The following is a 21215-nucleotide window of genomic DNA, read 5'->3' as shown; positions in this document are numbered from 1 at the left end:
TTTGAGAAGGAGACTGAATCTATCCAATGATGCATAGGAAAAATCTAAAAGCAATGTGTGGGATACATGGATAGAAGATTAATCCGTGATATCCATAATATCAGGGGATACAGATGCAAATAAGAAGAGCTTTTCAGAATTACTGATGTGATTTTGTAAAATATATCAGCAATCTCTTTTTATAAAGGTGGTTTGAAGGTTCTAGCTGGAGGCAGAAGGATGGATTAAACTAGTATTTCCGAAATTTCAGCAAGGATAGATTTGCATGCCATTGTTATCTAGAAAATAGTTGCCTAGTTTTCACATTTTGGATCGGAGGTGAGATGTGATCTGTTTATTGATGAAATGAACCACATCCAGGGAAAACACTTGGGCTCGGTGATTGCAACCAACATTTAAACAATTCCCATTTGCTTCACATTTTCTCCCTTATTCCTTAGCTCTCTATTACTTTCTGATTCCAACATTTATCCTTGCATATTCCCAGTCTTTCAATACTCCATTTTCAAATGCCATCTTTACCCTATCAGTATGACTTCCTTACTCTGCTCTTCCCACCCCACTTTCTCCAATTTTCCTTTCCTCAGATTATCTTTGTAACAATACTTTTAAACTGTAAGTATAAGTATAAAAACATTGATTTAGTGTTTAGGTACAGTTGTACAATAGGTTTTTTGTTCATTTGCTTTGCTTCGTTTTTATGTATTTGGGAAAAATAGGCTCTCAATTCTGTAGCATGAGGGAATTAATGAAAATTTATAATATGGACAAGCTTGTAAAGAAATTTTTATGTAACATATAAAGCAATAAATTAATATGTATTAGGTTTTTAAATTCATACTTCTTAAGTCTTTATCAGTCCCTCATACTATTATATCTGTAATTAAGTGCATGATTCTTGATCCCACATAACTTTCACTAGGATATTGGTTACATATAATTCAAGTGGAGGAGGCTGAATTGACACTGCTTGAAATAAGCACCTTGACAACCGTGAAACATTGTTCACTCTAGTTTCCTCTGATAAGACAGTAGAGGAAATTAGAGTTTGTGGAATTGGCTTCACCAAAAAGTGTGGTAATACAATATAAGTTAATATAGTCTTATATAATATAACTGTAACCTATGCATGCCAAACTGGAAACATTAAGAAAACTTGAGATAAAATAGAGGGATATTTAGGCTGTAACTCCTCTTCTTAGTATACTGCAATGATTGCATTTTTCTATTGAGAACTAACAGTTCAAAATTTTGTGTCCACTTGAGTCAATCAAAATCCCTCAAGACCAGCTAGTCGTGGTAAGTTCTACTAGTCCATGAATCTGTACTTCAAGAGGGTTCTGATGTGGTCTAAAATGAAGACATAATTCTATTCATGTGGAAAAATAATGTGTAGAGGCATAGCTTTAACATATGCTGGAGTTTATTGTTATTACAGGATTTGTGAAGTGCAGCCATGAGCAAAACCTGGGCTGGGAAATATACACTATTTACAGAGTCATAACCTAGCAATGGGGATTCAGAGTGCATAGGGCTAAATGATTACTGCACTCATTTATGGTATTTCTCTATTAAAAACTACTCCAAAGAAATTTGATTTGGTGATTTGGACATAGGATGAACTATAGAATGCCAGCAACATTTCAGGTCCCCACATGATCCAGCTATTTGAGTAGGATTGAGATTCAACAGGACTGCATTGCCCTGATTAAGCAGAAAGCTAAGCATGAAGATGATTAAATATATATCAAAGAAGGAACTGATCCATGAAGTTCCTCCAAGTTGCACAGCTTCCTTAGCTTGATTAGTAAACTGGTTAATTATATGATGAAGGTTAATTTGAAAGAGTCAATGAGCCTGATGTTTTGGTATAATTCAAGAATATAGCATGCTTGTCTGAAATGCTGATTTGTAGAAGGAAAATTTAAAGAATCAAGTTGTTAGGGACTTACTTTATGCACATTGCATTGTCTGTATGTTTTAAGATATGTTTATATATCAAAACATAGGGAGAGCATTCCAGAAAAGAATAAAAATATAAGTGATATTGGAATAGAAGATGTATATTGCTTATGAGAGGGACTGTTTTTGTGCTTTGCTGAGTGGCAGGGTAATTTCCTGATAGGAAATAAATTTCAATAAGCAAGTATGAAATCTCATAGGCATGTTTCAAACTTAATGTCTCAAGATTTTTGTGGAGGGCAATGTAATGATATCTTTTAAACAGGGTGAATAACAAAAGAAGGTTTTAGAAAGTTTTAATTAGGAGATATGTGCAGGAAGAGTGGAAAAAAAGCAAAATACCTGGAAAAATTAGTGGCATGTATTATGGTTTTCCAAATAATAGGGGTTTAGTTTCTGGATAAATATTGCAGATGTGAGAAGCATTTCTAAGAGAATTCAAAACTATTAGGGGTTTAGGGTATGGTGAAATCCTGAGTTAGAATTTGGGCATATAAAATTGTGGAATGACAAAATGGTGGAAGAAACAGAATACATTAACAATTTATTCACAGGGTAGCATGGTGGCCTTTCAAAATAGCAAAGTTAATCTGCAATAAGTAAGTACTATTAGAGAGTTATGTTTAAAACTTTATGGGAAGACTTCTGGCTTAAGATCATTGAGAATACAAAGAGGAGTGAATTTAAAAATGGTTATGGAAAAATAATTAGCAGACTGGGGATGTCAACAAATATTAGGGTGAGAGAAATTAGATGAAAACAAGTGGATAAATAAATAGAAGTAAGTCCTGTGATGGAGCTTGGAAAAAATCTTCCCACATAATGACTGAGTGCCTTGAAATCTTCTGGGGAGTAAGGAAAAGAATGAAAAATATAGCTTGGAGAAGTAGATTACATAAAGTAGACTAAGATTAAAGAGGCCACCTTCCCTCCCTGCCCAACCTCCACCAGAAAAGCAATGAGAAATGAGACAGGTACTAACCACAAACATACCCAAAGACTCTTTAGTATTAAATTGACCAGACTGCCTGGGAAGTGTCAAGGCTTTCAGCATAATGTGGGTAGCCCAAGAATGCCTTTTTTCTTTAGGTACTTGGCACTACCAGACTGAACATCTGTTCCCACCCTCACAACATGGAGCCTGGTCTGTCATTTACAGGACACTGCAGATGTGCACAGAGCTTCTAAGCCAGTTTTCTACTTTGCAGGAGAGGGTTATAACAGAAAGGAAAGCATCTGAACCAAAAAAGAAACAAATAAACAAACAAATAAACATCAACACAAGAACTAACTGTAATAAACCTGTCTTGATTGACCAAGTATCTATTGAATGCTACTTTATAATCTCTGCCTTCAAGGAACTTACAACTAAAAACAAAACAAAACAAACAAAAGTAAAAGATACATTTGTAGAGTCTTAGATGGGGATAAATATGAAAGGAAAAACAAATGGAGAAAGGTGTAGAATGGGTGCTGGGTTGAAGTTGCATTTTTAGGAGGATTTCCCATGAACAAAAAGCACTGGGTAAAGGTGTTAAGACAGTGAGAGATTTGCTAAGGGATAACTAGAGGATGACCGGAAGGAATAGCCAGTGCAAATGTCCCAAGGCAACAACTTTCCAGGTGTGTTACAGAAACAAAGGAGGCTGATGTGACCAAAGATGAGCCAGTAAGGTAATAGGAATGGGGGATAAGATCGGAGGTGTAATGGTTTCCATTTCTTTGGATGCAGTGATAGTAGCAGAAAATTGGACATATAATTAATGCCACTGAATTGTATACTTAAATGATAAAATAGAAAATTTTGTGCTATATATAAAATTTATATGTATATATAAAACCACATTGAAAAAAATGAAAATTTATTACCAATAACTAAAGGCATATTCTTAAAGAGATCTTGCAACAGGAAATGAAATAGATTCATTTAAAATGAACTAGAATACTTTTAGAGATTAAGTAGGGATAGTCTCTCTTCCTTCCAGTAACATTTCTCCATTTAAAAATGCTTTTTTCATTTTGTTTAAAAATATACAGGGAAGCAACATGTATTTCAGTCAATGTTCTACATACTTTAAAAATATCACCTCAATTTCACACAGCTAAAACTAAAATATTCTAGAGCAGGATCTTGAACTGCTTCTGCAGTAATATGGCCTGTACCTGGATTCCTCATAGACACACTTCATTTTTAGAGATAATATAAGTTAAGGACATATTGGTGAGAAAATACTTTCCACTACAACTCACCATAATTAGAAGTTAGTATCACTTAATGGACATCTAACAGTTGATTTCTTAGTTTTATCTGTTTTCCTGGTATTTGACTAATCCTTTATTTAAAAAAAACAAGAATAAAAGAATAAAACAATCACAAAATTTTCTCCTTGCCATCAATAATTGTTTTCCTATACAAATTAACAAACATAATTTTTATTATTACAAATGATATATTTTGTTAAATGGAAGAACATAGTGGACAATGTCATTAGCTTACCAGCAATTCATAAGTCTTCATATATCTCCTAGAATAATTGTGAAGGACTGATCAGCACTATATGTTAGAGTTGACTTGTGACTCAAGCTAGATTATATACCTGTTGAGAAACCTCTTATGTTCCTCCAGTGAACCCTAAATTTAAAAATCACATTGAAGTAAAACTAAACACTACTATCCCTAGTCTAGAAATGATAAAATCCATGCCCAAAGAAACAATTTTCCCATGAACAGAAAATTTGTAGGTGTTGTGATCTAGGCAGGAAGTTCCTGATCTTTCCATTACACAATCCTGGACTTTTCTTACATGTTGCATTCTCCACAGTGAACCCACCCAACATGGCATGGGTGAATCAGAACATCAGCTTGGACTTCATCCTGCTGGGAATCTTCAATCACAGCCCCACCCACACCCTCCTCTTCTCTCTGATCCTGGTCATCTTCACAATGGCCTTCATGGGAAACACTGCCATGGTTCTCCTCGTCTACCTGGACACCCAGCTCCACACCCCCATGTACCTCCTCCTCAGCCAACTCTCCCTCGTGGACCTCATGCTCATCTGCACTACAGTACCCAAGATGGCCTTCAACTACTTGTCTGGTAGGAAATCCATCTCTCTGGCAGGTTGTGGAACCCAGATATTCTTTTATGTGTCCCTGCTTGGGGCTGAATGTTTCCTGTTGGCTGTCATGGCTTATGACCGCTATGTTGCCATTTGTCACCCATTAAGATACCCAAATCTCATGAGCCATAAAATCTGTGGTCTCATGGCTGCTTCTTCCTGGATTCTTGGCTCTCTTGATGGTATAATTGAAGTTGCAGTTGCACTGTCCTTCACATATTGTGGATCCCGGCTAATACCCCACTTCTTTTGTGATGTCCCTGCCCTTCTCATTCTCTCATGCACTAACACCTTGACATTTCAAAGGATGATATTTATCTGCTGTGTAATTATGCTTCTCTTCCCTGTATCAGTTATTCTCGCTTCCTATGTTCGAGTTATCCAAGCTGTCATTCTCATGGCATCTGGGGAGGGTCGCCGCAAGGCTTTCACCACCTGTTCTTCCCATCTCATGGTGGTGGGAATGTACTATGGAGCGGCTGTGTTCATATTCATGCGACCCACTTCTCATCGTTTCCCAACGCAGGACAAGACGGTGTCTATCTTGTACACCATCCTCACTCCCATGCTGAATCCCCTCATCTACAGTCTCCGCAACAAGGAAGTGGCCAGAGCATTCATGAAGGTGTTAGGGAAGGACAAGTCTGGAGAGTAAATTGTCTAATTATCTACGTCTGTTTTTTCCCACATTCTTTGCTTTATGCCTGTGTACACATTCAATCAATACAATGCAGCACTCAATATTCACCCATTTCTCTACTAAAAGGTTAATAGATAAATAAGATTTAGAACCTGAAAAATTCTGCTTAGTATGTTCAAATAGCTTATATTTTTGTTTGTAAGTAAAATTGTGTTGACAAGAAAATATTTTTTGCAAAGGAAATGCAAAACTCCATAATGTGATTAATATACCTGTTAAAAAATAATACGTATTTATTCATCATATCAACCCAGAGTTTGATTGTACAGATTGAATCTACTGTATCTTTTAACACATTTTAGATTTAATCTTGGTCAACTAAGAATTCTAGTGAGTCCAGTGCTATACTTTGACAATTTATGGATTTGCCCATTTGTTAATGATCTTATAAGATCATGAAAATGAATATAAGTTCAATAGATAAGAAAAAGAAATTAACCACATACTAAAGCATAGAAATATTGAGCATTTCTTTGTTTTAATGTTATTCAGAATGTTGGAACATTGATGAGTTCTCATTTATGTCCTTTCACAGGCATCAGCCTCTAAATAGGAGAATGAAATGCTAGTATGAAACTATTAATCCATTAGTATGAAATTTTTGTGCTTAGATATCCTGATCCTATATGGTTCACATACTTCAATACAATGAAAAAATTATTTATTTTTATAAGAATGTCTAGGTTTTCTGAAATGTGGATATTTTCATAAAATCACATTGTATGGCATCTGTATACATATTGCTGTAATGATATTTATAAAGATTTTATTGCAATCTCCATAGTCATATATTATGAAGAACTGCTATACTGTAATTTTTTCAATTTTAATACTTCTATTAAAAATCTGTTGCAACATCCCCACTATATTATATTTCTATCACTGCATAAAAATTACCACAAGTTTAGGAGCTTAAAATATGCATTTATAGTCTCACATTTTCAGTGGATTAGAATTTCAAGCATAGATTAGCTGGGTGCTTTGTTCAAGGTCTCAAAAGGCTAACATCAAGTGTCAGCTGGGGCTGCAGTTTCATCTGAGGCTTGGGATCATCATCCAAGATCATGCAGTTGTTGAAAGAAATAATTTATTTGCATTTGTAATCACCTCTGTTGTATTTTGTAGTCCATATGATGTTCCATTTTATGTAAGTAACACATATTTATCTATTCTGTTGTTGATGGACATTTGTATTGCTCCCACTTTGGGCTACTATGAGTAATACTGTTATGACTATCCATGATCAAGTTATTGGGTGGATTTGTGTTTTCATTTCTCTTTGGTATGTACCTATGGGTATAATTTAGGACATATGGAACCATTTGAGGAACTGCCATACTGATTTGCAAGTATCTGCACCATTTCACATTCTCAACAGCACTGTATAAGACTTCCAATTTCTCCATATCCTCATCATCATCACTTGTTATTATATGTATTATTTATTATAGCCATTCAAGTGGTAAGAAGTGTTTTCTGAGTCTGGTTTTGATTAATATTTCCCATATGACTAATGATATTGAGCATCTTTTCATGTGCTGAACAGACATTTGTATATCTTCTTGAGAGTAAATGCCTGTTTGGTTCCTTTGTCTAATTTTAAACTGGACATTTGTCCTTTTATTATGAGTTGTGTTTTTTTAAATATTCTAGATATTAAATCCTTATTATATATACAATTTTCAAATACTTCTCTCATTACCTGGTTTGTCTTTTACTTTATGGTGCCCTTGGAAGCACAAACATTTTTAATTTTAATTAAGTCAAATACATCTGTTTTACCTTTTGTTGCTTGTGCGTTTTAGTGTCATAATTAAGAAATTGTTTAAAATTTGAAGTTAAAGTATTATCCTTCTATTTTCTATTTATAATATATTTTAGCTTAATTATTATTTTAAATATATTTGAGAAGTTGTAGGTTGACAGAAAAATCACACAAAACATAGATTTCCCATATACACCCAGTCACACACACAGTTTACCCTGTTGTTTGACACTTCAGTTAGTGGGGTGCATTTATTATAATTGATGAAAGGACATTATTATAACTGCACTATTTACTATGATCACAGTTTAAATTGGGGTTCACTATTTCTGTTGTACAGTCCTATGTTTTGTTTTGTTTTTTAATTTTTATTCTAGTAACATATATACAGCCTAAAAATTTTCCTTTAACCACAAACTTATAATTCATTGGTGTTAATTACACTCAAAATGATATGTCAGCACTACCACTATCCATTACCAAAATTTTCCATTATCTCAAAGAGAAATACTGTGTTTTCTACTATTTTGTGAAGTATTCTATATATGTCTATTCTATTTAGCTAGTTTATAATAATATTCAAGACTTCTATTTTCTTACTGATCTGTCTAAATGTATCCATTTTTGAATGTGGTGTATTGAAGTCTTATGCTATTAATATGGAGCCATCTATTTCTCCCTTCTAATCTGTCAATATTTGCTTCATATATTTTGGGTCTGTGATTATGTTCATATATATTATAAGTGTTACATCTTCCTAATGATTTGACCCTTTTACCAATATATAGTGACTTACTTGTCCCTCATAATTTTTTTTACTTAGTCTATGTTATTTGATATTAATTTAGCTACTCCAGCTCTCTTTTTATTAATATTTGCGTGGTATATTTTATCCATGCTTTCACTTTCAACCTTCTTGTGTCTTTGAATTTAATGTCTGACTCTTGTAAACAGCACATATTTGGGTGATGCTTTTTTTATCTATTATACCAATCTCTAACTTTCAACAGTACAGCCTAATCTATCTACATTTGAAGTAACTACTTATAATATTTGACTTTCTTCTGCTATTTTTCTATTTGGTCTTCATAAATCTTAAAACATTTTTGTCCCTCAATACTTCCATTAATGCTTAATTTCATCTTTATTTGATTTTTTTTTATAGTGTGACATTTTGAATCACATTTCTTTCTGTATATATTTTCATCTATATTCTTTGTAGTTAAAATGGTCTTAAATTTAACATCCTAATTCTATAACAGTCACCTTTGATTTGATACCAAGTTAATTTCAATAGCATGCACATACACTGTTCCCATATCCCTCAGTCCTTAACCTTTTTGTTTTACTTGTTACAAGTTGTATCTCTATACATTGTATTCCAAAACCATAAATTTATCATTACTTTTATGAATTTGCATTTTAGAACCTGTATGAAATAAAAAGTTTATTTACACACCAAAAAATACAATATAATACTACTGGCATTTATAATTACCCAGATGCTTACCTTTACTGGAGGTCTTTATTATTTTATGCTGCCTTGTTTGAAATCCCTCAGCTTTAACTCATCTCTGAAAACCTTAATCTCTCCCTCAATTTTGAAAACAGTCTTGTCAGAGATAGAATTCTTGGTTGGCAATTGTTTTTTCTCTGCACTTTGAATATTTCATTCACTGCTTTCTTGCCTCCATGGTTTCCAATGAGAAATCATCATCTAATCTTATCAGAAACCCTTGTACATAACATGCTGCTTTTCTCTTGCAACTTTCAGAACTCTCTCCTTTTCCTTGGCATTTGACAGTTTGACTACTATTTGTCTGGATGTAGCTCTCTTTGAGTTTACACTGTTTCAGTTAAGTTGGGCTTCTTCAATGTGCATATTCATGCCTTTTGGTAAGTTTGGGATGTTTTCAGTAATTATTTATTTGAATATTCCTTATTCCCCTTTCTCTCTTTCTTCTCCTTCTGGGGCTCTCATAAAGTGTATATTGATATGCTTGATGATATCCCAGAGGTCCCTTCAGTTCTGTTAAATATTTTAGATGATTTTTTCTATCTGCTCCTTATTCTGTATTATTTCATTTGTCTTCTCTCTGAGCTCACTGATTCTTTCTTCTACCTGCTCCAATCTTCTTTTCAAACCCTCCAGGGATAAATGTTCGGTTTCTTTTTTAAAATTTTCTCCTTATTGAGATTCTGATACTGTTCATTCATTGTTCTCCCAATAGCCTTTACTTATTTCTAGTCATACTTTTGGCTTTCTCTATCTAGTATATGTTTTTAACAGTGAATTACTCAATTGTCTCATCTTTTGTGATCTTGATATGCTGTGAATTTCCCAAATATTGATACAAGTCCTGGTTCTTTTTTGCTTACAGTTCTTTCCTCAGTGTGTCTCTAGTATCTCTTTACAATGATCAACAAGAAGAAATCAGGATGTGTCTTCCACACCTGTTTGGAAATAACCTCAGTACACTTTCCAAGTCCATTGCTTACAAGTTCTGCTTTCCATATATCTTTAGGACAAATTCTGCTAAGCTTTCTGCAACTATACAACAAAGAATTCCTTTCCTCCGATTTCCAATAGAATGTTTCTAATTTTCCTCTGAGCTGTCACCAGCCATAACTTTCAAGCCCATATTTCTACCAACCATATATTTATTACAAATTATGTATTCTCTAAGATGATATAGGTTTTCTCTACCTTGCAGCTTACTTCCTCCAGGGCCTTCACAATTGGACCATACAAACACCCTATTTCTACTATCACACTGTACCAGGAAATCTAGGCATTTTCAATCATGCTTCTCAAATTTCTTCCAGCCTCTACCCATCACCCAATTTCAGTCACTTCCAGCGTTTTAAGTATTTGTTACAGCAACACCCCAGTTTTGGATAAAAATCTGTATTAGTGAAGATTCAATGAAAGAAACAGAACCAGTGGAAGATTAAGAGATTTACTTGTAAATGTAATTTTAGAATCTGCTGGGCTATACCAAAACCCATAGAACATGCTGTCAAGAAGAGACAGGAATATTTGGGCAGGAATTGTGCTGCCCACAGGAGGAATTCCACTGATCTATGAGTGTTTGATCATGAAACCTCAAGTTTGTGTCAAAATAATACTGGCTTCCCTATTCACTGGTCTTGTCTATGCAGGTTTACACACTGGCAGCACATTCTGTCTGTCCTGTTAGTCCAATCTGGTTAATCTGTTCTCCTGTGATGCCCTTTTCTGCTAAAGCTCTCCTGCTCTGACATGTTCTGTAATGATTTCATAATACTTGACTGTTGTTTCATGAAGATTTTTGCTGCTTTGTATTTATTACTTTATCTTACATTCTCATATATTCAAATGGACTTAAGTTTCCAGATGAAGGAGAATTAAAATATATGACCCTCATCTCTCACAGCATTTTTTGGCAGAAATGTAGCTCCAGAACTATAGAAACCAATCTAATGCAATACTTGCTCTGGTCTCTAGTTTTTAGGAGGAGTTTAGGAGTTACAGAAATAACTTAGGATTACCTGAAATATGTCAGATATATTTTACAGCAAGTCTGTACTATTAAACTCTTCTGTATTTAAAATAAAATAAACACAATTACAAACAGAATAAGTACTTTATTAGAGCAAATGCCAATTTTCAAAAATATACAAAAGCAAAATTTCCAATAGCAATTAAATTTACATTTAATAATATAAGCTTACACTTATGGAAACAGATTAGAATAGAGAGGTCAAGGAAAGTCCTATTCATATATTCACACTTTATGACAATATGGGCCAGACAGAGTAGCAGGCAAAAATGCCATTTTCAATAAATTTTGCCATGTCTATTGGCAAATACATGAAAAATTATACAAAAATTATATGTATAATTTAAATATAATTTTGAGATATTTTCAAATAAAGGTTTTTGAGAATACAAAGATATCCCATGTCATTGGGGTACAAAAAGACAGTCACAAGAACTCACATAGCAATACCCATACAGGAAAAGATTGATACAGTGGACTTCATTAAGGTTGCAAAACTCCAATCATCCAAAGACTCCATTAGGAAAATGGAAAAGACAAACTTCAGTAAGTAAGAAACAATTTTCAACACATATAAGTAAAACAGGGATGCCATCCAAATTATAAATACAATTCTTACAATAAAAATGCAATAGGAAAATAGAAAAATGGGCAGGAGATTTGAGCAGGCATTTCACAATAGAATGTAAACAAGTAGCTGATAAACCTATGAGACTGTGGACAACAGCTTAAAACTACGAGATACTACTGTAGACCCCAAAGAATGGCTGAAATATTAAAATCTGAAAATACCAATGTAGCCAAGAATGTTGAACAGCAATATCTCTAATATATTGCTGATCAGAATGGAAATTGATGAATCCAGTTTGATTAACTGTTTTCAGTATCTAACAAAGATAAATATTTGCATACCCTCTGACCTACTAATCCTAGTATATATCTTACAGAAGATAGATGATAGATTGATTGATAGATAGATAGATAGAGATAGATACTAACAGAATATGTAGTCACCAACACACAAGTACAATAAGCTTCACAGCAAGATTATTATAGTAGTATCAAGCCAGGCAAAACCGAATGTGTAACAGCAACATATATAAAGAAATTCTGATATATTCATTAAATATATAAAGCATGAAATGAATGGATTTTGCAGTCAGCAGCATACATGAATTTCTTAAACAATGTAGAATGAAAAACGACTGTCACAAAAGAATACATTAGTATGTCCTGGGCTGGTTTGATTCTGTTATGTACCCCATAAAAGACCATGTTCTTTTAATCCAGTCTTGGGGCAGAACAATTATAGGTGGGGCCTTTTGATTAGATTGTTTCCATGGAGATGTGACCCCACCCCTTTAAGGTGGGTCTTAATCATCTTTACTGGAATCCTCTAAGTAAAGAGGATAAAAGGCAAAAATATTTTGAAGAATGATCAGAGATCCTTAGACAGAACACTCTGGGAAAAACAAGCAAAGAAGCTAAGAGAGAAGCTAAAATATGTAATCCAGAGTTTTCCCCCTGGAGAAGCAAGGAGGACCCACAGGAGCCAAGAGAAACTATGAGAGACATTTTGAAGAGAAGCTAAAATATGTAATCCAGAGTTTGCCCCTGGGAGAAGCTCAGAAAGAAGTTACACACTAAGAGTCAATGGCCTTAAGTTTTTTTCAGGTTTTTTCAATTCAGTGATATGAATTACAGTCACAATATTGTGCTACAATCACCAACATCCATTACCCTATTTTCCATCCCCTCATGCAGAATCAAAGGCCTTATTAAAAAAAAAAAATAAAGTAACGTATTATGACCTAACATTTAAATAACACATATGAGTTTTATCTAGAGATATGGAGAATGTTGCATATGTTAAGCCCTTTTCCAAATGTAATACATGTATTAAAACATTTCATACTCAGAGGAGCTCCCTGGGGACTGTGTATATTACAGTTCTCAGTTAACTGAGGCACATGCCTCATGTGTTCACAGCCACATTTCTGTAGATCTGGGATTTAAACTCAAGCAAATTTGCTCTGTTCTATATTACCATTTCTTCACTTTCTTTATTTTTTTTCTTTGTTGTGGTATCTATAAAGCACTGCAGTTTACAAAGTGATTTTATCTTTCCATAGTCCAATAAGAAAGGTATTACAACCTCCAGAAGGAAAGGCTAAGTCTGAAAATGTCCATCTGTCTTCCCCAATTTTGCACCTGAGTCAGGTGCTCTGTGCTCTTCCTGGTAGATCACACACTTAACTGTAGGACCATCCTGAGTGCTAGAGGTCCATATCAACTTCAGGTGTAGGGATGTTATCTTATTAATATTTAAAGTAAATATGAAAATAATTATTTATGCATTCCACCCTTCAACATTTGTCACTATCTCAACCCAGGTCCAGGCATATACTTTAATTGGGTGATATTCATTTACAATCAAGAGACAATTATCTTCATGAAATTAACCCCTGGAGTACAGATTGAACTGGGTTGCAAAGTTTGTGTTTTCACAGGTCTTGTGAGTAATGCCATAGCTTCAATTTAAGATAAATCAGATCAAAATTATCCTGGTTAGGAAAGAGAAATAATACTGTCAGAATTTTATTTCTTGAACTGAAGAAGTTCATATGCTTCATTCTGTGCATTGCAAAATAGTTAAATCATTATTTTATTCTTTAAATATGTCCTGTCCAGGAAAGACAAATGGATATGTGAGGATACTTCTACTAGGTTCATTTTTGTCTTGCCCTTGACTTTTCCCTCACTCCATGTTTCACCTCTACACTCTGGCTTTGCTTCTTTTCTTTCTTTTAAAAAATGATGGGAAAGACATTAACTCAACATACCCTCTCCTGTATTTTCTTAGGAATAATGTCTTTTATTACTATTCAATAAAATACTCAGAAAAAGCAGCTCTCTCAATTTATTTCAGAAAAGGAACATATTCAGTTACTTTGTGATATTAATAAAGGCTTGACAAGACTTATTTGAAAAGGCAAAGTCCAAAATCCTCATTTACAACAACTGGAATTTGCACACTATATTTTTAGTACACAAGTTGTTTTTTTTCCCAGCCACAGCTTGTGATTCAACCAAATAAATCATATTAAATCCATGAAACTATCCAAATATCTCACATACAAGTAGAAAAATCATCTTATTTAATCTATACTCTCCATATCTTTAAGATTAATAGGAAAGAGAGATATACTTTATGCAAATTGGAACTCACACATTCTTTCTCTGAAGTCAACACAGTAATCAAGGAGATGTGGTATGATTTAAATCTGTTGACTCACCCCTGTCTGCACATGTCATGAGTTATAAGAAATCAGAATGCCTTACTCCTATTAATCCTTAAGCAAATTTACTTTGGGGAGAGAAACTAATCAAAATTTCCATTCAAACTATCACTATAGGCTCTTTATATTTTTCCAATACAAGTGTGTGAAATACAAATATGGCAATGAGACTGTTTCAAAAACTCAGATAATCATATTCCATTAATAGTAAATAAATAAAACAATAAATCTCTCAGTTAAAATCCTAATATTAATCAGATGTATAATATGAAAAGTCTTAGTTGTAATCTCAAAGAAATTTAATTTAGGGAAACTTTAATGTTTCTCTTTTAATCCATCCATATTTTAATTTATGTTTTATTAAATAATTATTAAATATATAAATCTCTTTATATCTATATCTATTTTTCTATATTTTTTATATCCAAAGAATATATATCTTTTATCTGATGTTCTGCACTACACTTTTTGTTTTATCATATAACTTGGAGATTATTTTTAAATATTTTAAGAGGACACTAGATTACATTAGGGTAGTTTTGTCAAAATCAAAGGCAAGCTTATTGCTTAAAGAAATACCATATTTCTGGTTAATTGAACCATATTACACAAACTAGACAGTGAAATAGAAAATTAACTTTCAGTAAAAAAAAATTAGGCAAATATTTGGAATGCACTGAAATAATTTGAATTTCAGAATAAGGGTTTAACAAAAATGTAGAATGTTATTTAATTTTCATTATAAGACTGAAATCTGAATCCCCACAATTTACATTCCCCCCTGAGACACTAATTCCTGACAATTAATCAAATAGGTGACAGAACATACCAAATTATGATGTGATTCAATATAGAGATTAATTAAAAGTAACCTCATGGTAATATCCTCAAATACTGTGGAAGAGACAAGATGGAGGAAAAAGAGGTTTCTGACCTCAAAACATCAGCTGAGTACATAATATGAGCAAGTTTCTCCACCTTCATGGCACTAGCCCAGCTTTGAAAGCATTGTCACATACCAAATGAGTTGGGAAGGAGCTAGGGGACAACTCATTCATACTATTAAAATAGTGTTTTCTTCCTCACCAACATCACTCTCTGAAATCATCAGATTCATTTATTTTCTTTTTTAACAATTCCAAAGGTTTATTTCCTTAAATTGCTGTTACAGAATTTAAAGCAAAAGAGGGGAAAATCACACAAAATTCGTGTTAAATTAGCCGCAGGGTCGAGTGCCATCTCTGGGAGAACAGGGCGCGTTTGCACACACAGGGGACGCAGGCAGCCTTGCTGATGCCTAGGTGCCCTGGGCGGCTCCAGATGCAGCTGCTCCAAGCGCAAAGAGTAGATGGGAACAGGCCAGGACTTCCTGCGGCCCTGGGAGTCAGGCTTCCAGTGATGAAGCAATAAATACAAGGATCCACAGAAGCCTTTTTGTCCTTTAACACGTTACCTGCAGTAAAGTAAAAACAGTCACTAGGGGGATGACCAAAAACAATGAGTCCTGGGGTCTTTCCTTCTGGCAAGTCCAAGAATAGTGCTAATGCTTCAAGTATTGAAAAGAGAAAGACAGGCATCTGTGCCTTGGACCAGGCTACGGAGCAGCTCCTACAACCCCTGAGCGGGGAGACACAGGTGGAGATGGATCTGTGAAAAGTTGGAGGAGCCAAAGGCCCCTGAGGGCTCCAGCTGTGTCCTTGCCCTGGACACAGGGAGGCAGACCCCTCTTAGCCCGGTGTTTCCCAGCCCCCATTGGAGGCCTCGGCTGGGTGGAGCTTTAGCTCAAACTGACCAAAAAGCTGGATGGGGAGGTTTTTGCATATGTGTATTTTTTACCTGCTCAAAATGAACAAACTCACCTGCCCTGTGTTCAGGAGGGCTGCCTGCATTCCCCAGCTTGCTGATGCAGCAGAGATGTGGTGGGGGTGTAGGGGGGATAGACAGGCAGACAGCCACCCAGGCAGCATTGGGCTTGCCAGGTACTCGGCCACACCCCAACATCACTTAGTTCTGAATGTGAGTGCTCACCTTAGCACCCTGTCCTCTCCCCCCACCCAAACCAACACTCCTGAACACTTGCCAGCTTTTCTCTAAGGAGCAAGCTGTGGGCTGCAGGGATTTATATTACTGTTTTTTTCCTAACCACTCGTATGTTCACCTACCCCACAAATGCCATTTTCTTACAACAGGAATCTACACCATGTCTACCTCTGCAACTCCATGGCTTAAACAGCTCTGCACTCTTAATAGACACAAAGAACTATTTTATAGAATGAATGAGTAAACATTTAATGAATGATTTTTTCTATCTGATTGATCACTATTCTATGGCATTTGTTTATGTATCCTTATTCTTACTTTGTAGATGGAAAAACAAGGGGTATAATACATTCTAGTTACAGATGATGAATAGATTAAATTATTTCAATCACACTTCCAAATATATGAAAAATGTTGTTTTTAAATATACCATATGTAAGAAATAAAATTAATGTTATTCATATGCATTTATATTATTTTAAGAAAAATGGACCAATTTCAGTCTTCATAACAATAAAATTTTTTATAACAAACATGGCTCAAGCATAAGTAATATATATTGAAGAATTTACAAGATTGCAACAGATGTTTTCTTTAGAGAATCATGATGGTGTGAGTAAACCAATCACAGTCAGCATCCTTTGAGAAAATGGCACAATGGTTGATGTCTCTCTGATACTTCCTAGCTATAAAATAAGGCAAATCATTTAAACATAATATGTTTTGTTTTTCTAATGAGCAAAATATGGGTATCACTCTTTCTTATCTGTGTGGATGCAAGATTGAGAAACAATGTGATTACTGAGGCAATCTCTGGGATATAAGAGCTTGCAACATATGGATTATAGTAATGTTACTTTTACAGTAATAAATCCAGGTGTGAGTTTATCTGGCAGGTTACTTAACCTCTGTTAGCCTCAGTGGACTAATCCATTAACAGGTTATACTAAGTCATAACCCAGAGTGGTGTTGTTAGGAACATATAAAAGACATTAAAAGGCTTTGTAATAAGAGGTAACAGGCACATTATTAATAACTGATTTAACACCCAAAAGTCCCACTAGTGTGTAGATATAATTATTATGCTGCATTTAGTAGAAGGAGAAACCAAAGGGTAAGCAATATGCTTCTGGCCATTAGGTTGGCTACTAGATGAATGAGCCTCAGATAAGTACAAAAGTTACTAAGCCATACTAGGATAGTGGTTAAGTAATATCTATTCCCTTTATCTTTTCCTTAAGTTAATATGGTTTTAAAGTTCTACAGCTTTCAAAGTACTGTTTTTTAAATCATTTCACCCTTTCAGCAATTCTGCAAGATGAACATGACACATAAAAACTGAATCCTACAGAGCAGAAGAACGAGGTTGAGAGAGAAATATCATCTGATTTCCCAGGATCAGGGCCGAGGTGGTTGAACTGCTTGTGGTCTCAGTGTTCTAGCATCTTCCCCTCAAGAACCCTGGCAATGAGGGAAGACCTAAAGATTGCTCTATTTTGACATATTGTCTCACCAATCTTAAAACCATTTACAAATTCATGTCATTTGTAGATTAAACCCAATGTCCATACACAGTTTGTATTTAGGTTCTGAACACCTGTTTGCTGTCTAGAGACAAATTTCTCTATGCATGCCCCCTGAGCTGTGCTACCAAAGGCTTACATAGCAGTTCACTAGTCATTACTATACACACACACACATATATGCATATACATATATATATATATACACACCCACATATACATCAGAATATGCAGAATACTTTGAAGAGAATTATTCTTATAAGAAAAGTACTTAGGCCAAACGCAAGTTGGAAGGGACTTCTCCATTCAATAAAAACTGTTTAAACACTCTTTAGCCATACTGAGGATCAAAAGATGAAAAAGCTAGCACTCTTGTTCTCTCACTAGGATTAGAATGCATAATATTCAGCTGTGAGACTGTTATTGATAACGTATTTTGACTTCTTAATTTTCTTTTTTCACCCTCCTTCCAAGCCCTTTGCCTTCCTTTCTTTTCCTGTTTTGGCTAGGGAAGTGGTACTGGAATTATAATTCAATTTACTGATAGAGCCCAACTCAACCAACCCAAGCTTTACTTTCTATGAAACAGAATGTCGTTTCTGAGAGAGATAAATAACTAGTCACTCAATTACTTCATTAGATTGAAACATCCATTTATGAAAAGTGGGAGAAGATATCCGTGTCAAAAAACAGAATTATAAACAACCATGCTGCAAACCTTCCCAATATTTAGTGTTTATTACATTGCCACAAGTGGATGAAGCTTGCTAAACCCAAAAATAATAAAATTGGGAGAATAGTGGTTTCTTTATATATTTATGAAATTAATAGAAAATATTAATTCCAATGAACTTTTCTTAACTCCCATGTGGATTAAAACCCTATGGTGTGTCAGGGAATTGAGAATATGATGAGACACTGTCATAAAAATATTAGATGGAATATATACTATAATAGTAATAAACTGTAAATATGTGATAGCCCATGAGAGTGACAAGAGTATATTCCAGAGGATGAAGTGTACAGAAAATTGAATGGAAATGTTTGTTCACACTTAAATCCTTGATACATAGTTCAGCTGAAGATACACCTGAGGCATTGTCTCAAAACATTCCTCAGTAACTGTTTTGGTTTTTTTGTTTGTTTTTGCAACACAACAAAGCCATTTAGAATTGCAATCTGGGGAGCACAGATCGGGAGCAACCCAAAAAGTGTCTGTCTTGGCATTTCCGGGCAAGGGTTTTTAAAGGAAAAGAAGATAAAGCAAGTTGTTTGTGATTGGTGGCTATCTGGGGTACTCTAATTGTCCTTCAGTTTAGGCAGTTAATGGCGTTCTTTTGGGTCAAGTATTATTTTTGTTGTACTGAGAAAGTTAACTGAGTTCATATCTTGTGGTTTGTTTTATGGTCTGAATGTTTTTGGCATTTTGAGTCTCTGCACACTTCAGCAGTTTGTGATACCTGCCTAAGAGTAACCTCCAGACTGACCTCTCAACTCCATTTTAAATCTGTTAGCCATAGTAACTCTATTTTATTTCTTTTAACACATCAAACATCAGCCATCAATTCTGAAGGAGATGCTAAACAAACAGCAACAAATCTGGTTGTTTAACAAAGATTGTACAAGTGCCTCCCTATCACTAATACCCTTAATCACAATATTTATCAGAAGAGGTTTGATATGGGAAAGCAGGAGTGACACCAGAATCTTTGAAGATCAAGGATCCTATTTGCTCCCTGGGCTTGAAGGGTGGTAGGTTAATGAAATTGTTTCCCCATTGAACCACCTGGATTGAAATTTGCTTTCAAATACACTATAAAACTATTGATCCCATGTTTTTTTAAATTGAAAAATAACTCATAGACCATAAAATTCACCTTTTAAAAGTGCACATTTCAGTGGTTTTTAGTATATTCACAAGATTGTGCAGCCATCACCACTAATTCCAGAATATTTTCATCACCATGAAAAGAAACCTCGTATCCATTAGCAGTCCCTCCACACTCCTCCCAACCCTCCCAGCTCTAACCTACCTTCTGTTTCCATGGATTTGTCTATTCTGGACATTTCATATCAATGGAATCATATGATATGTGGCCTTTAGCATCTGGCTTCTTTCAAACTTAGCATGGATGGATGTCTTTGTGCCTCTTATGAATAATAGTTGCTACGGACATTCATGTGTAAGTTTTTGTGTGACTTTTCACGATTTCTGTCACTTTATTAATGATGTTTTGGGAGAAAATAAATTATGAGACCAAATGAAGAACAGCTTCATTTGCTATTATTTAAATGTGCATGTTGAACTCTCATCCTTAAGGAACAAGATAGCACAAAGAAAAATCACGTAATACCATCTGTACATTTCTGCTTCTGCAAATGTCACTTGTTAAATTAATATCATCTTCTATACAGAGGGACAAATGGACATACTTTAAAATCTTGCTGATAAATATATCACCACACTGCATCCAGTGTGGATAACGTTCTTCAAAATGGCATAGGCTGGAGCCAATTCTGCATCATGGTCAAGGCCTGGGTCCTGGTGCTGGAGCTCTTCATCCCAAAATTTCTTTAACACCTGAAGAAGTTCCTCATATTTTTCAGGGTCCTCTCCATCAGAATCCTGAACTGGTTGGTGTAGTGATGTGCTATGGATTCTTCCACAGCCATGGTGCAGGCCATGGCTCCTTCCTTCCCAAGCAAGGTGGTCCTAGCTCCCAGGGCAAAACCCATCACATTCCAAAGGGCGTCAGAATTGTCAGCCAGACCCTGAATGCAATCATTAACTCACTGAACTTTTTCAAATGGTCCTTTTCTTGATCCACATTTTCTGGACAACTCATTTGACACTGGTCCATCAAAGCAATGGCCGTCTGCCCGGCACAGATGCGGTTCGCTCCATACTGCCTGCATGATCCACTCGGATTATTCAATCGATGGCTACCTGATTGATATTGTCTAAGGTCATTCCTGAACTGCCAAACCTGACTCTGATTCTTCTTCCATAAGCTGAGAGGGGCCGCCGGGTGACTATGCACAGCTGCCGGCTGCCGCTGCCCAGATACAGCTCATTATCTGACAACAAAGCAGCAGCTCCACTGGGCGGACTGGGCCAAATCTTCAGCAGCTGCTTTAATGAACTAACACCTGAATCAATCAAGGGTACATGTTTAAATAAATATGTGAATAGAAGACTTTAAAACCATAAGCAAAGTGGATTATATCCCTGCATATACTTTTATGGAAATAAATACCATTCAT

General features: G+C 35.1%; 1 protein-coding gene and 1 pseudogene across 1 annotated transcript; one reads left to right on the top strand and one right to left on the bottom strand.

Moving 5' to 3' along the window:
• Positions 1–4798: 4798 nt before the first annotated feature.
• LOC119524669 (olfactory receptor 2M3-like) lies at positions 4799–5737 on the top strand. The gene has a single exon (XM_037823358.1). The coding sequence runs from the start codon at positions 4799–4801 to the stop codon at positions 5735–5737; it is 939 nt and encodes a 312-aa protein (XP_037679286.1).
• A 14648-nt stretch (positions 5738–20385) lies between these two features.
• LOC119524667 lies at positions 20386–20973 on the bottom strand (annotated as a pseudogene).
• Between the last annotated feature and the right edge of the window lie 242 nt (positions 20974–21215).

The sequence above is a fragment of the Choloepus didactylus genome (genome assembly GCF_015220235.1).
Source record: "Choloepus didactylus isolate mChoDid1 chromosome 11 unlocalized genomic scaffold, mChoDid1.pri SUPER_11_unloc3, whole genome shotgun sequence".
Lineage (NCBI taxonomy): Eukaryota > Metazoa > Chordata > Mammalia > Pilosa > Megalonychidae > Choloepus > Choloepus didactylus.
The sequence above is the reverse complement of the archived record's forward strand: the minus strand, read 5'-3'. Positions and strand labels throughout refer to the sequence as shown.